The 13,737-nt window shown below is 34.4% G+C and overlaps 2 protein-coding genes across 2 annotated transcripts in view; both read left to right on the top strand.

Moving 5' to 3' along the window:
• Positions 1 to 9,522, top strand: part of LOC101203544 (protein TIC236, chloroplastic) — a 32,007-nt gene extending 22,485 nt beyond the window's left edge. Inside the window, exons 16-24 of the mRNA XM_011654198.2 lie at positions 97 to 162; positions 349 to 480; positions 1,015 to 1,830; positions 1,918 to 2,198; positions 3,896 to 4,149; positions 5,160 to 5,398; positions 5,471 to 5,662; positions 8,218 to 8,487; positions 8,888 to 9,522. Of these exons, the coding sequence (XP_011652500.1) occupies positions 97 to 162; positions 349 to 480; positions 1,015 to 1,830; positions 1,918 to 2,198; positions 3,896 to 4,149; positions 5,160 to 5,398; positions 5,471 to 5,662; positions 8,218 to 8,487; positions 8,888 to 9,040 (2,403 nt within the window). The 3' untranslated portion in view covers positions 9,041 to 9,522. The remainder of the gene's footprint in view (positions 1 to 96; positions 163 to 348; positions 481 to 1,014; positions 1,831 to 1,917; positions 2,199 to 3,895; positions 4,150 to 5,159; positions 5,399 to 5,470; positions 5,663 to 8,217; positions 8,488 to 8,887) is intronic.
• A 1,702-nt stretch (positions 9,523 to 11,224) lies between these two features.
• Positions 11,225 to 13,194, top strand: LOC101203788 (polyadenylate-binding protein-interacting protein 5). Its single transcript, XM_004136287.3, has 3 exons — positions 11,225 to 11,414; positions 12,048 to 12,521; positions 12,673 to 13,194. The coding sequence occupies exons 2-3, from the start codon at positions 12,090 to 12,092 to the stop codon at positions 12,826 to 12,828; spliced, it is 588 nt and encodes a 195-aa protein (XP_004136335.1). The 5' UTR covers positions 11,225 to 11,414; positions 12,048 to 12,089; the 3' UTR covers positions 12,829 to 13,194.
• Positions 13,195 to 13,737: the final 543 nt, after the last annotated feature.

Below are 13,737 nucleotides of genomic sequence, written 5' to 3'. Positions count from 1 at the left end.
AAGTGGAAAATGAGGGAGTTTTTAATTTGTGGGTATTTTGTATGGGAAGTGCGTTATCCTCACTTGATAAGCTTTTAATTTTGCTATCAAATGCAGGATTTTTTTATACAAAATTTGCAAGCTGTTGGATTATACACCGAAAGTGTTCAAGATCTGATTGAGGTACTTTTTCATAGAATGGTTGAAAACAGCTATATTTTTACTGTGACTTGCATTGATCAGTCTGTAGTCTGCATACCTTCCCGGAAATGTTTTTTTTTTTCTTTTCTTGATCAATGATCTTGTCTTCAGCTGCACTGAGGACATGCATTCAGAACTCCATGTTTTGTCTTTATCTTACTTTTCCAGGTGATACGGAGACAATTTATTCTATCAGATGAAATTGTTCTTGAAGATTTATCTCTTCCAGGCTTATCTGAACTCAGAGGCTGCTGGCATGGCTCTCTTGATGCAAGTGGTGGAGGCAATGGGGATACAATGGTAGATCTTGAATTATAATTTTGGGCCATACAAAGTTTATTTCCCTTTCTTTCCGTGTCCAATTATTAGCAATGGTGCATATACATTGAATAATGTGGGTTTAAATGTTTTGGTTGAAAGTTAAGTTGATGAACTGAAAGTATGTTACTGTCTGACTAAGAGGTCATGGGTTCAATCCATGGTGGTTAATTCCTGCAAGTTTCCTTAATACCCAAATATTGTATGGTAAGACGAGTTGTCCCGTAAGACTGGTCGAGGCGCACGTAAGCTGGCCCTGACACTCACGGATATAAAAAAAATTGAAAGTATGTTACTGTCTGAACCATGCCCTAGTTGACTAAATAAGCAGCTGCACACTTACTGAAAAAAATGATGTCAGACGTTCAATATTTTATTGAGTTTAATTGTGGAAACTGCATGCTTTTTTTTAGACCAATAATAGAAATGCATATCATTGCTGCAACAAATTAATTGTGTTGAACTTGGATCCATTGGCTTCTAAGAATAATCATCATTCCTTGGTGATTTTCTCAGGCAGAGTTTGACTTCCATGGAGAGGACTGGGAGTGGGGAGTCTACAAAACGCAGCGCGTTTTGGCTGTTGGTGCATACAGCAACAATGATGGTCTGCGGCTGGAAAAAATTTTTATCCAGAAGGATAATGCCACAGTTCATGCAGATGGAACTTTGTTTGGCCCAATAACTAATCTTCACTTTGCTGTTCTGAACTTTCCTGTCAGTCTAGTTCCTGCTGCGGTTCAGGTAATTGAATCTTCAGCAAAAGATCTTGTTCACTCATTGAGGCAACTTGTAGCTCCTATTAGAGGTATACTGCACATGGAGGGAGATCTCAGAGGCAATCTTGCAAAACCAGAATGTGATGTGCAAGTAAGGCTCCTTGATGGTGCCATTGGTGGTGTTGATCTTGGTCGTGCTGAAGTTGTTGCTTCTCTTACCTCAGGCAGTCGTTTTTTATTCAATGCAAAATTTGAACCAGTTATCCAAAATGGCCATGTACATGTTCAAGGAAGCATTCCTGTGATGTTTGTCCAAAATAAAATGGGAGAGGTGGAAGAAGTGGAAACAGATACAAGTAGGGGAACTTTGGTTCATGCTTGGGGGAAGGAAAAGGTTCGGGAGAAGTTCAATGACAGAAAAAGCTCTAGAGATAGAAATGAAGAAGGTTGGAATACTCAATTGGCTGAAGGGCTTAAAGGATTAAACTGGAGTCTTTTGGATGTAGGAGAAGTTAGGATTGATGCAGATATTAAAGATGGAGGTATGTTGCTACTAACAGCTTTGTCTCCTCATGTCAACTGGCTTCATGGAAGTGCTGACATCTTACTTCAGGTGAGCACACTCCAAACTACATCATGGGTTTATATCATCTAATTTCTTACAGACTGTATTTCAATTACATTTACTTTAAAAAAATAGGTTAGAGGGACCATTGAGGAACCGATACTCGATGGATCCGCATCTTTCCACAGGGCTTCAATATCTTCTCCTGTGCTCCCTAAACCACTCACCAACTTCGGTGGCACGCTCTATGTAAGATCAAATAGGCTTTGCATCAATTCCTTGGAAAGTCGTGTAGGCCGAAGAGGGAAGTTGATTCTGAAAGGGAATCTGCCCCTTAGATCCAGTGAAGCATGCCTTGACGACAAGATTGATTTAAAATGTGAAGTTCTGGAAGTACGGGCGAAGAATATTTTCAGGTTCCTTGTCTAATTATTTATGAATTTCAAGTACTCTGATGTTTGAAAGGTTGTGGAAGCTTGGTATTGAATTTGTACATCTGTTTTTTCTTGATGTTTTGGATATATTTTTACAACGTGGCCTTACTTTTCCTATTTTAATCCAATCTTGAGATTTATAAGAATAACGGATAAAAATAATTGAGATTTGATGAGGTTTTTATATTGGTCTGTGTTGATTGTGCGACTGTTTTTTTTAAAAAAGGATCAAAATAATTGAAGCAGCCCTGTTTCATTTTTTGAGAGCATGTTAAGAACAATGCTCTCTCTAGTTCAGTAGAAGTTTGGAGTCTTGGACCTCTATGTGACATGAATCTCAAGATTTATCCATTTTTATTATGTTGTTACATAGAGTTTGCCTTCCCTATCTATAGTATTTCCTAACATGTTCTCTCTAGCCTTCTAGCTCTCTTTCTAGTAAATCTCTATTTTCTTGTTTGTTGATCCATCCGCCACTTCTAATTCCTCTTTGTTTCGTTCTCTTTAGAAGATTCAGATTTCAAAGAAGTTTAGCTTTTCTTCATTTTTTTCCAAAGATCTTCCTCTATAGTTTTGAGACCCTGTGGTGCATGTACAAGAAGGCATTGCCGCATTGGGAGATTTAGCCTGGATAATGTGTTGTGGAGATTTTATATTACTATGAAAATTTGGCTCTGATTTTTTGAAATCTTCAGCGTATGTTTAGCTCCTAACTAAGATTGCCTAGGCGTGATGGAGGAAGCGAGCTTCCTCTGTAACAGTGGGCAGATTCTTCGGTTATGGGCCTTTTTTTTGCTATTATTTGGAGCATCTGGTTAGAAACATGAGCAGGACAATATATATATATATATTTTGCCCAAGAATGTAATTTTCTTTATATTTCACTAATAGAGAAAGGTTTTGTTAGATACCTAGATTAGTATAGGGTAGGGGTAAAAGGGTAATTAGATTTGTTGGTAGTTAGTCGGTTATAAATAGGAAGTTGGGAAGGGAAGAAGGGTATGAAGAATTTGGTGAAGAATTAGGGCTGCAAGATTCCTTGAAAGAGAGGAAGGGCAGAGGGTTAGGGTTCTTTTACTTTTCCTTTACTGCTTTTATATTGTAATTCTGTTAAAGGTATCAATAAAATAGAAACACTGTATCAGTGTTCTATCAAATTGAAAGAAAAAAAGAAAAAATAGGAATCCAACTAGTATAAATTTGGGTTAGGCTATAATTACAAAATAATTTAGAAGTGGAGGATCACGTAGAAGTAGAAAGAGTAGCCAAATTCTGAAACAAGTCATTTAAGATAATATTTCAAGATTTGATGTTCTACTATTGGGAGGGGATTTATAGTATAGCACACTTCAATTTTCTTTATTTTATATGAGAATAAAGGATTTGATATAAGACAATCCCTCTTCCCAGAGGAAGGTTAATGAAAGCCTTCCATCCTTCAGGTTGATGGTAGCAGTAGAGTATACCGCACACGTCAATGTTCTCTTCAAAGTGTTATTTACTAAATCCCTTTTTTTTTGGTAGTTTGCTTTATGCTTTGCAGCCTCCTATACGCAGTCCTTTTCTTTTGTACATTAATTCATCTCTATAATGAATCATAAAAAGGTTTCTTCAGCTATTGATTTTGCCCCACTATTCCATTAAGTTAAAAATATTTATCTCTTAAATCAAAATTGCAGTGGCCAAGTTGACTCTCAAATGCAAATTACTGGGTCGATATTGCAACCAAACATCTCTGGAAATATTCAATTGAGTCGTGGAGAAGCATATCTACCACATGATAAGGGTAGTGGAGCTGCTTCATTTAATAAAGTGGTATCAGACCAGTTCAGTCATCCTCCTGGCAGTTCGAACCAAGTAGTTGCTTCTAAATATGCTTCGTTTTTCAATTCGGAATCTACAGCATTGAAAACTAGATTCCATGTACCCCAAGGTGATATTTGTATTTTCAATGTACTTTCACGTTGCATTTGTACATAAGAAGAACAATGTTCTAACTTTTTTATCTACAAAAGTGCCCCAACTTTGACGTGGGTTTGCAACAAAAAGTTTTTTTTTAACTATAAAATTTTGTTTATTTAACCCTCGAAAGGGAGAAACCAAACAGAACAAGCTCGTCTTACAGAAACAAACTAACCAACTACTAACTAATTAAAAGCCGAAGAAAACCCCAAAACAAACTAAAGAAAACCAAAAGAGATCCTCTCCCGGAAATCAGATTGCAAGAATCTCTGAGCAAAACAGCAAACCAGCTGAAAAAATATCTAGAAAGGAGAAACTGCACAACCATTTGGAACTTGAGTTTGCAAAATGGGTTTTTTAGTTTAATAGAAGCACGGGCTGTCAGCAGTGAGAATCTGCCAAGTCCATGATAGTAACCAAAAACGACCTTTAGGTCTCCTAGACAACCTGTGCACATCACATACTTCGTCAGGAATGTACAAATGATTCCAGCTAAATTTTCACATTTATCAAGCTTCAAAATTAAGTATTTGTCAAATGATATATAACTAAATTCGCCTTCATCCATGAGCTTAAGCTTTTAGGTTAACCGGTGATTTAAGATAGTATCAGAGCAGATGTTATTCCTCCTATTTCACTTGTTGGGTCTCCACATATTTCGAGCTCACAAGTGAGGTGGAGTGTTAAATGATTTATAATTAAATTCACTTTCACCTATCAACTTAAGCTTTTAGGTCGATCGGTGATTTAAGAGTATCAAATAATTCAGCCAAATGTTACTGACAACATGAAGTTCTATTTTAGTATAAATTCTTTCCTCTAGCAATTTTAAATAGTTTGATACGTTAATTTCATGACTTCATATGAAGATTTACATAAACTGTGTCTAGGAGTTTGTAATTATAATTGGTGAAAATACAAACAAGCTATCATGTCTTCTTTTCTTTCTAATGCTGTATTGTTTATTTTTCTCCTTTTCAGATAAAGGTGTTGACATTGAAAAGGAGTCCAGAAATGTAAACATCAAACCTAGTGTCGACGTCAGCCTCAGTGATTTGAAGCTTGTTCTTGGACCAGAATTAAGGATTCTTTATCCCTTGATTCTCAATTTTGCTGTTAGTGGAGAGCTTGAGCTTAACGGTTTTGCTCACGCTAAAAGCATTAAACCAAAAGGAACTTTAACTTTCGATAATGGTGACGTGAATCTTCTTGCAACCCAGGTATCATCTAATCTTTACCATACTTATTCTTTTTCTAAACAAAAGAAGCTGGTATTGACCTTGACTATGCAGGTAAGACTGAAACGGGAGCATCTAAATATAGCAACTTTTGAACCTGAGAATGGGTTAGATCCTATGCTAGATTTAGCTTTAGTTGGTTCCGAGTGGCAGATTAGAATACAAAGTCGGGCAAGCAAATGGCAAGAGAAATTAGTGGTGACGTCAACCCGTTCTGTGGAACAAGATGCTCACTCACCCACTGAGGTATCTTTTTTTGGTTTTATATCTATATCTATATCTTTATATATATATTTGTGAGTATTTGAGGTGCTTTGACTAATATCACGAGACAACTTGCTTGATCCTATAACAATTGGGTTCTAAGGAAAGTTGTAGGATATTAAATCTAAGGCCATCTAAAATTATTCCTCAACAAATTTCATATCCTACAAAAAAAAAAAACTTCAATTAGTTTTTTTTCAAAAATATGTTTCCTTTTATAGTTTGTTGAATAAAAAAAAGGGAATGAATTGGTACTCAATTAACTATGAAAAAGAATTAGTTGATGTTATATTGATTAATCAATTAACTATGTAGTTATGGAGTCAATGTTCTATGTGCTAAAGTCTAAAGAAGATGTTTTCAGTTGTAGTTTGTAGAATCATCAAAAGTAGATGTGGAAGATCGTGAATTGTGGTAAATTTAGTTGTAATAATACTTCAATTCTCCCCCTAATATTTAGAATGCCTAATTGTATGAAAATCTATTGACCAAGTAAAAAATGGTTTTACTACGGCACATAACCTCCAACTTTGATTCCATGTTAAATCACCACCAAACCCAAAAGCTTAACTTTGTGACGGTAAATTAATACTTCAACACTTTAAAACCAAGTTAATTTCTAAACTCTTTAGAGAGAGTGAATTGATTTAGTTTAATTAGGCGTGATGGTTGTTTCTTTGTTTTGGTTTCTCTCTTTCTTTTTGTTAGTTTTTAGTTGTTAATCGGTAGTATTAGTTAACTTGTTACTCAACACGTGGTTCACTTAATCTGTAAATAGGGTACGATTTCTTGTATGCTTTGGTACTTCTTGCTACATTCTTGGCACTTTACTTTCCTACTGGCCGGCCTCCTCCTCCTGGCTGGAGAAAAAGAGAAGAATACGTGCCAAAATTCAAATTCAGAAGGAGGAGCAACAGTCATGTGTGGGGAAAGAGGCAAGGAATTTATGGAGGGAAGAGAAAAACAGTGGCAATAAACCATCTGAAGTTAATGCTGTTTGTTCTCCCAAATCTCCATCTGTCAGCAGCCCCCTAAACGACTTCAATGCTGCCAATAAGAAAGGATCCAACTTGATGGATCCCACAAAAGCAGCTTGTAGAGGAACGCATGGGTTTTGGTATTTATGGACTTAACCACCTGGTTTTGAGGTAGATCCCGAGGTTAACAAAGTTAAAGAGATCATTATATGGTCTTAAACAGTCTAGAGCCTGATTAGAATGCTTCAAACAAGCAGTCAGGAGCTACAGATTTAGTCAAAGTCAAGCCAATTATACAATGTTCTACAAACATACAGAAAATGACAAGGTTGTGGTTTTGATAGTTTATGTTGATGATATCATTCTTACGGGCAATGATGAGACAAAACTGACTTTTGTGAAGAAAAAATTAGCCGCTGATTTCCAAATCAAAGATTTGGAATCTTTAAAGTACTTCCTAGGCATGGAGTTTACTAGGTCCAAAAGTGACATTCTTGTCAACCAAAAAGGAAGTATGTTCTTGATATGCTAAAAGAGAGACAAGTTTACTTGGTTGCAAAGTATCAAAAACTCACATTGAGTAGAATCTGAAATCGGAAGTTGCAACCAAGAATGTTCTTGATCTGCTAAAAGAGAGACAAGTTCTCTTGCACATGGGTCTTGACATCGCTTGTGCGGTTAGTATGGTAAGTCAATTCATGCATGCTCAATGTTGAAAAAGCATATATTGATGCTAATTGGGTAGGTTGCACGATTCATACCTAAGATATTTGAAAAGTACTCCAGGAAAAAGCATATTGTTTAAAAAACATGACCATCTCAATGTTGAAGTTTATATTGATACTAATTGCGCAAGTCGCATGACTGATAGAAGATCCACTTTTGGATACTCCTTTGTTGGAGGAAATGTTGTTACTTAGCAAAGTAAAAAACAGGGTGTGGTTGCCAGAAGTAGTGTAGAAGCAGAATTTAGAGTTTTAGCCTATGGTATTTGCGAGGGTATATGGATAAAAAGATTGTTGGAAGAATTGAGATTCACTTAGACAATGCTCATGCACACCTACTGTGATAACAAGGCAGCAATTTTCATTGCCCACAATCTAGTTTTTCGTGAGAGGATGAAACAGACGAAACATATTGAAGTTGAAAAACACTTCATAAAGGAAAGATGGATGCCCGAGTAATATGAATACCCTATCTTCCGACAACAGAACAAATTGCAAATGTGTTAACTAAAGACCTTCCAAAGTAGCAATTCAACAAATTGATTGACAAGCTGGCAATGATTGATGTCTTCAAACCAGCTTGAGGGAGAGTTGATTATTTCCTTTTTGTATTATATTTTATTGTATTGGTTGTATTATATTTGTCAAATTTATTTTTTCCATATTCTTTTATTTAAGAAAAACACTGTTTTGCCAGCTTGTTTCCATTTTAAAAAAATTAACGGACCAAACCTTATTAAACAGTAACTAAAAATTACTACATTGTAAAATATTAAAGCACCTAACAAGAATACATCACAGTTTATTCTAACATCCTGTAATATCATTGGCTCAGGCTACTCGGGCATTTGAGAACCAATTGGCAGAATCAATACTGGAGTCGGGTGGGCAATTAGCCTTGGAGAAGCTTGCAACTGCTACACTTGAGAAACTAATGCCTAGAATAGAAGGAAAAGGTGAATTTGGTCAGGCTAGTTGGAGACTAGTGTATGCTCCACAAATCCCAACTTTACTCTCCTTTCCAACTACTGATCCTCTCCAATCGCTCACCAGTAATATCTCATTTGGTACTGTTGTTGAAGTCCAGCTTGGAAAGCGCATTCAGGTTCTCTTTGCACCTTTTTATTATTGGGCTAATGAGCCTGAAGACCTTTCTATTTCTGAATCTTTATTGGGTTAAAATCAGCTGTAGTTCTCTTTTAAGAAATCAATCTTCTTATTTTTTGTTTTAAATAGAGAAACCAAATATTTATTTGATTCACAAGTTGTGGTAAGTTTTTCTAAATAATTTTGAAATATTAGGAGGTTTTCAAAAATTTCAAACACGTCTATCAAAAAATATTTTTCGTTTTGAAATTTTGGTTATAATCTTGAGAACGTTTAATAATGTAGAATGTATGATGAGAAAAACCGTTGATAAGACTGAATGAGGAAACTCTAATATGAAGTTTCAGATTTTGTTCTGTTATCTTCTTAATTTCTTTCCCTCCTCCGCACTCTTCTAGGCCTCCATGATTCGCCAAATGAAGGAGACAGAGATGGCCATGCAATGGACGTTCACATACAAGCTTACGAGCCGCTTGCGGATGGTTCTTCAATCAGCTCCAGCTCAACGGACACTTTTGCTCGTTGAATATTCTGCTACATCACTGGATTAATTTGTTCTCCACACCAGAATAAATCTTCATTGAAAGGTAAACCATTACTTTGGAACACCCCCCAAAAAAAAGTCAGAAATTGTAAATTTGTATAACTGATTCCTTACTAAAATGGGGAGCACATTCAATTCCTGTATATCATGATTGACGATTTGCAGCATAAAATTTTATAACATGCTTCATAGTCAAAGTCTTCAGAGGCAGAGTAATGCATGGAATTTTGTCAAAGTAGGCCTTATGTAGATGATGATTCAATCCTTTATGTAAATCTCTGTTATGAAATATGAATGTTGAGAATTTAGTCCCTTTGTAGATGAGGTAATTGGGAAGATGGTAAAAGTTCTCAACTACTCATGAAAAACAGTGCTCTGAAATTTTGATGCTGTCAAGTAGATGTGAATTTATTTAACCTCCTTGTAAAAACACTTATCAAAGAATCAGTTGGAGCCCTTTCTGTATTTTGTTATTTGACTACTTTTGTATGACGTTGTATTCTTTATATATATATATATGTATGTATATATATTATCTCGATAGAAGTTTAGCTGCTGTGATGGTTGCACTATGTTCTTTTAAACAAAATTAAAACTAGCAACCTTTTGAGCCAGAAATTTCTTGCATGAATTTTTAATTTTGCGGATTGCGGAGGATGTCTTATATACAATAATAATTGTAGTAATAATCATAACAATAATATTAATAACATTACCAACAATAATGATTTTTTCTATAATAAAATATAAAAGTAGAAAAAAAAAATCATAAGAACCCTAATTCATTTTTTTTACTTTGACCCTTTTGTAGAGGTGAAATTATTAATTGGGGTTTCCGTTTTCTTTGGGTGATTACAAATATCTTTTTAGAATAAAGAAACAACTCTTAAATTATGATGAGAGATGATTCAAAATGAGTTGAAACCATTTTTTTTAATAAAGATACATATGGATTCTCTTAGTTGAAATTATATCAGATAGATGATGATTCCTTGGTGCTATTAACATATAGGCATATGATTTTGTTACGCTATTAACCTATAAGAAGATGATCTTGTTACGCCATTAACATATAGGAAGATGATCATGTTACGCCATTAATATATAGAAAGATGATTTTGTTACGCTATTAACATATAGGAAGATATGGTTATCCTTCTTATTTGAACATATATCAGATTTTGTTATGAAATTTTCATTATATTTATTAATTCCTTCATCTTATTTGTAAAATAAAACGTTCCTTAAAGTTTCCTATTTAGTTTGAGTTTGATCCGCCGACCCCTTCTTCATCTTCATTTCTTTTTTCTGCCCTAAACTTTAAGCATAGGTGTTGCAACATCAAATTTGGCTACCAACTACTATGTATTGTTGTTTATTTTTCTCTTGATTTGCTTTGTCTTCATTATTACTAGGACGGGTTGTGTGAACATCTATATTATATGAGAAAGAACCGCATTTCAAAATCAAATGGAAATAGGTAAAAAAACATAAAGAAATGTTTTGAATATTTAAACAATTTTAAGAAAAATACGATCAATTTATCCCAAGTTATATCAATTAAATTAAAACCCTTTAATAATAATTGTTTAGACTCCTCTAGATTTTTTACTAATATTAATTGTATGAAATTTATGGTTTTCATAAACTAAAATTCAAAATTTTTATTGGCCAATCTTATACTTTCACTACAATCTTCTATACTTTACAAATCGTTCCGCATCTATTTTCAAATGTGCATCTTCTTCAAATATCAATTTTACAAAAGCAATGAAGAAGAACATGTGACGGATTCTCAAAATATTTTTTTACTTAAGAGTCTAAAATGATCTATTTATGAAAATTTGTGATTAAAAAAAACATAACTATTATTAATTTAAATTGAGATAATTATTAATTCAAACTATAAATGGGTTGGACCTAAAGGTATAAACTCACATCTTTCTCGAAATTTAATTATACATATCCCGAAGCTTAGATGTGTTGTAGAAAGGGAATCAATAAATGAAAATCATCGTTACGCGTATTCAAACGACGGCTGGGCTCCGTAACTGACGGTTTGTTTTCTGTTCGTAACTTCCTTCCAAAACCATTTAACGGCGCCATCTCAACCACGGAGCATCTTATCCTTATGTCCAAACAGACCTCTAAAAATCAATCAGCAAAAGTTGAAGTAAAAAAGAAAAAGAAGAAAAAAAGAAAAGTCTTTATATAGTCTCCTTATAGAGCAGAGGCATGAGGATCTTCTTCGAGACTCGTCAATCTCAATTTCTTATTTATTCACCCTTTAACTTTCTCTTCATTCCTTCATTTGATCCTTCTACTGATTAGGGTTTCTTTACTTCTCTCTTCAATTTCTCTTTTCAACATCAAGGATTTTGGTGAGTTTCTTCTTTCCAACTCCGATCCTCCTTATACCTCTTCAATTCTCTACTTTTTCTTTGGATTTTTACTGTTTTTTTCTTGTGTATTTTTGTACTGATAAGTGAAATTAATGAAGTTTTTGTTTCAAACTGATGTATATGTTCTCTTATCCAACGAACTGATTTGCTTTGGTTTGATATTTTCTCAGTTTATGAAATGTTAGGTTTAGAAGTAATGGTACTTGCGTGTTACTCTTTATGTATTTGGTCATTAAGATTTGATTTCCGCGATTGTGAAGTGATTAAATCTTTTACTTACTGAATGTTAGCTTTGGATATTTGGATTTTCTTCTTTGAATCTTGGTTTTGAAGTGGGTTTGTTGTTGTACAGGATTTGATTCTTCTGATCTTTGTTTTTCTTGGTGAAGAAAGGTAGATGTAGTTAGATATTTTATTTCTGATCATCCGAATTATGCTTCCAATTGCTAAAGAAAATTTACATTGTGTGTGGAGGGGGGATTATGTGATGCAGCTCTGTGGAGTTTTCTTGATCTGAATATTGTATGATCATGATTGACTTGAGTGCTATGAGTTTGTTCTTACATCTTCATTCTTCCTGCGTTTTATTTTTCGGGTTAAATTGTTTTGCAGGAAGGATTGGACAAGATAGCAATCATTTCTCCATCTGGTGCAATGAAGCCACATGGATCGTCTTTGAATCCGTTTGCAACATCTTACATTCCACTCTCCCAGAGAGGGGCTAACAGAACTTTTATAGGGGAAAACACTTCGAGGGAAAATATTGGGGCTAACTTGCCTGGATACTCTGAACAATGTGTATATAATCCTCCATATAACAACAGCATTTCCCCTCGGTTAAATATGAATCATGGTAAAAAAGCATCTGTCGCAGGCGCAGCTGTGAAGAATCACCCTTTTCTTGGATCATTGTCACAACAGAGTAGTGATTTGACAGAAATGGAGATGTTTGATAGAGAAGTCAACATGGATATTGAATTGCTTCAAGTCAGTTTCCCTGGACTATCTGAACAATCCCTTACTGATGTGTATTTTGCAAATAAAGGTGACTTGGATGCTGCTATAGACATGCTGAGCCAGCTTGAGGTTTTCTCTATCTCTCCCCTCGTTCTGGTTAACTGTTGTATTGAACAAACTTGGTTGACGAACATTGCTTTATGCTTGTATAATGTTCTTATAAATGTTGTGAATGCAAATATGCTTAACTAACTCATTTGTTGGTCAATTCGATATTTAGAACAAACATCCACACGACGTTGAATACGACCCTGAAAGTCTCCCAGACACTTTGGACATTGGTGATATCTCCGAATCCGGGTTTGTAACCGTTGATCAACCCTCTTTCAGAATGAAGAATGTAGCCAATCAAGCAAGTACTTCATCCAGATTCTAAGAGCATTTGTTGGTTTGGAGAAGTGAACTTTTCTTTCCCCATGTGGGTTTTCTTTGATTACTTCTTTTTTTTTTCTCACTATAAGTAAACATCATCCTTTGGGATAAGGGGATCCTCTCTGGTTATAGGATTGTATAGTGTTCCAAGTTCTTTGTACGTGCACGAACTCATTTGCAATGGTGTCGACGACGTCTCTTTGTTTCGACCGATCAAAAAGATCGATATGTTCCATTCCACAATTGTTTTGTGTTGTAGGATACATACATACTTCACAAAAACAGCTTGATATTTGAACTATTTTGGGATTCATAGAGTTCTATGTCTATTACTTCAATGGACTTTTTGAAATTGGACCACTTTGTTGTTGATACTCATTTCCTATTTTGATCAGTTTGCTTAACCATCGTTTTCCCATGAAAGAATGATCCTAAGGTATATTACTTTATAATTCTAATCCATCCAGAAATCACATGTCCATTAATTATTGAATGTAGAAAATATCTTGATGAATTATCGATGCCTTGGTTTACTTTACTTACATTTTTCTTTTTAGGAGAAAATAAATCATAAGGCTAAATATGATTTTCTAATTTTCTTTTTGTAAGGTTAGGTGTCGTTTTAGTCTCTAAATTTTATCAAGTTTGAATTTTTACTTTTGTATTCAATTGTATACTAATATGCTAACTTATTGTATTGTGAACTTTAAACAAATTTGTGTTTGATATATTTTCGATCTATTTGACAAGTATTCTTAAATTATAGATGCAAAATTCAATTATTCTAGATCTATTAAAATTAAAATTGAAAGTTTGTATTGTACCAAGAAAATAAGGATTTATTAGATTCATTATTAAAGACAGTGACCTATTCTAACTAACTATTTTTAACTTTTGAAGGTCTTTTTGGATA

This window comes from Cucumis sativus, chromosome 3 (assembly GCF_000004075.3).
Source record: "Cucumis sativus cultivar 9930 chromosome 3, Cucumber_9930_V3, whole genome shotgun sequence".
Taxonomy (NCBI): domain Eukaryota; kingdom Viridiplantae; phylum Streptophyta; class Magnoliopsida; order Cucurbitales; family Cucurbitaceae; genus Cucumis; species Cucumis sativus.
The sequence above is the reverse complement of the archived record's forward strand: the minus strand, read 5'-3'. Positions and strand labels throughout refer to the sequence as shown.

Coding starts and splice junctions, on each gene's coding strand:
- LOC101203788 (XM_004136287.3), top strand. CDS start 12,090: ATGAAGCCACATGGATCGTCTTTGAATCCGTTTGCAACATCTTACATT. Junction 12,522..12,672: donor ACATGCTGAGCCAGCTTGAG/GTTTTCTCTATC, acceptor TTCGATATTTAG/AACAAACATCCACACGACGT.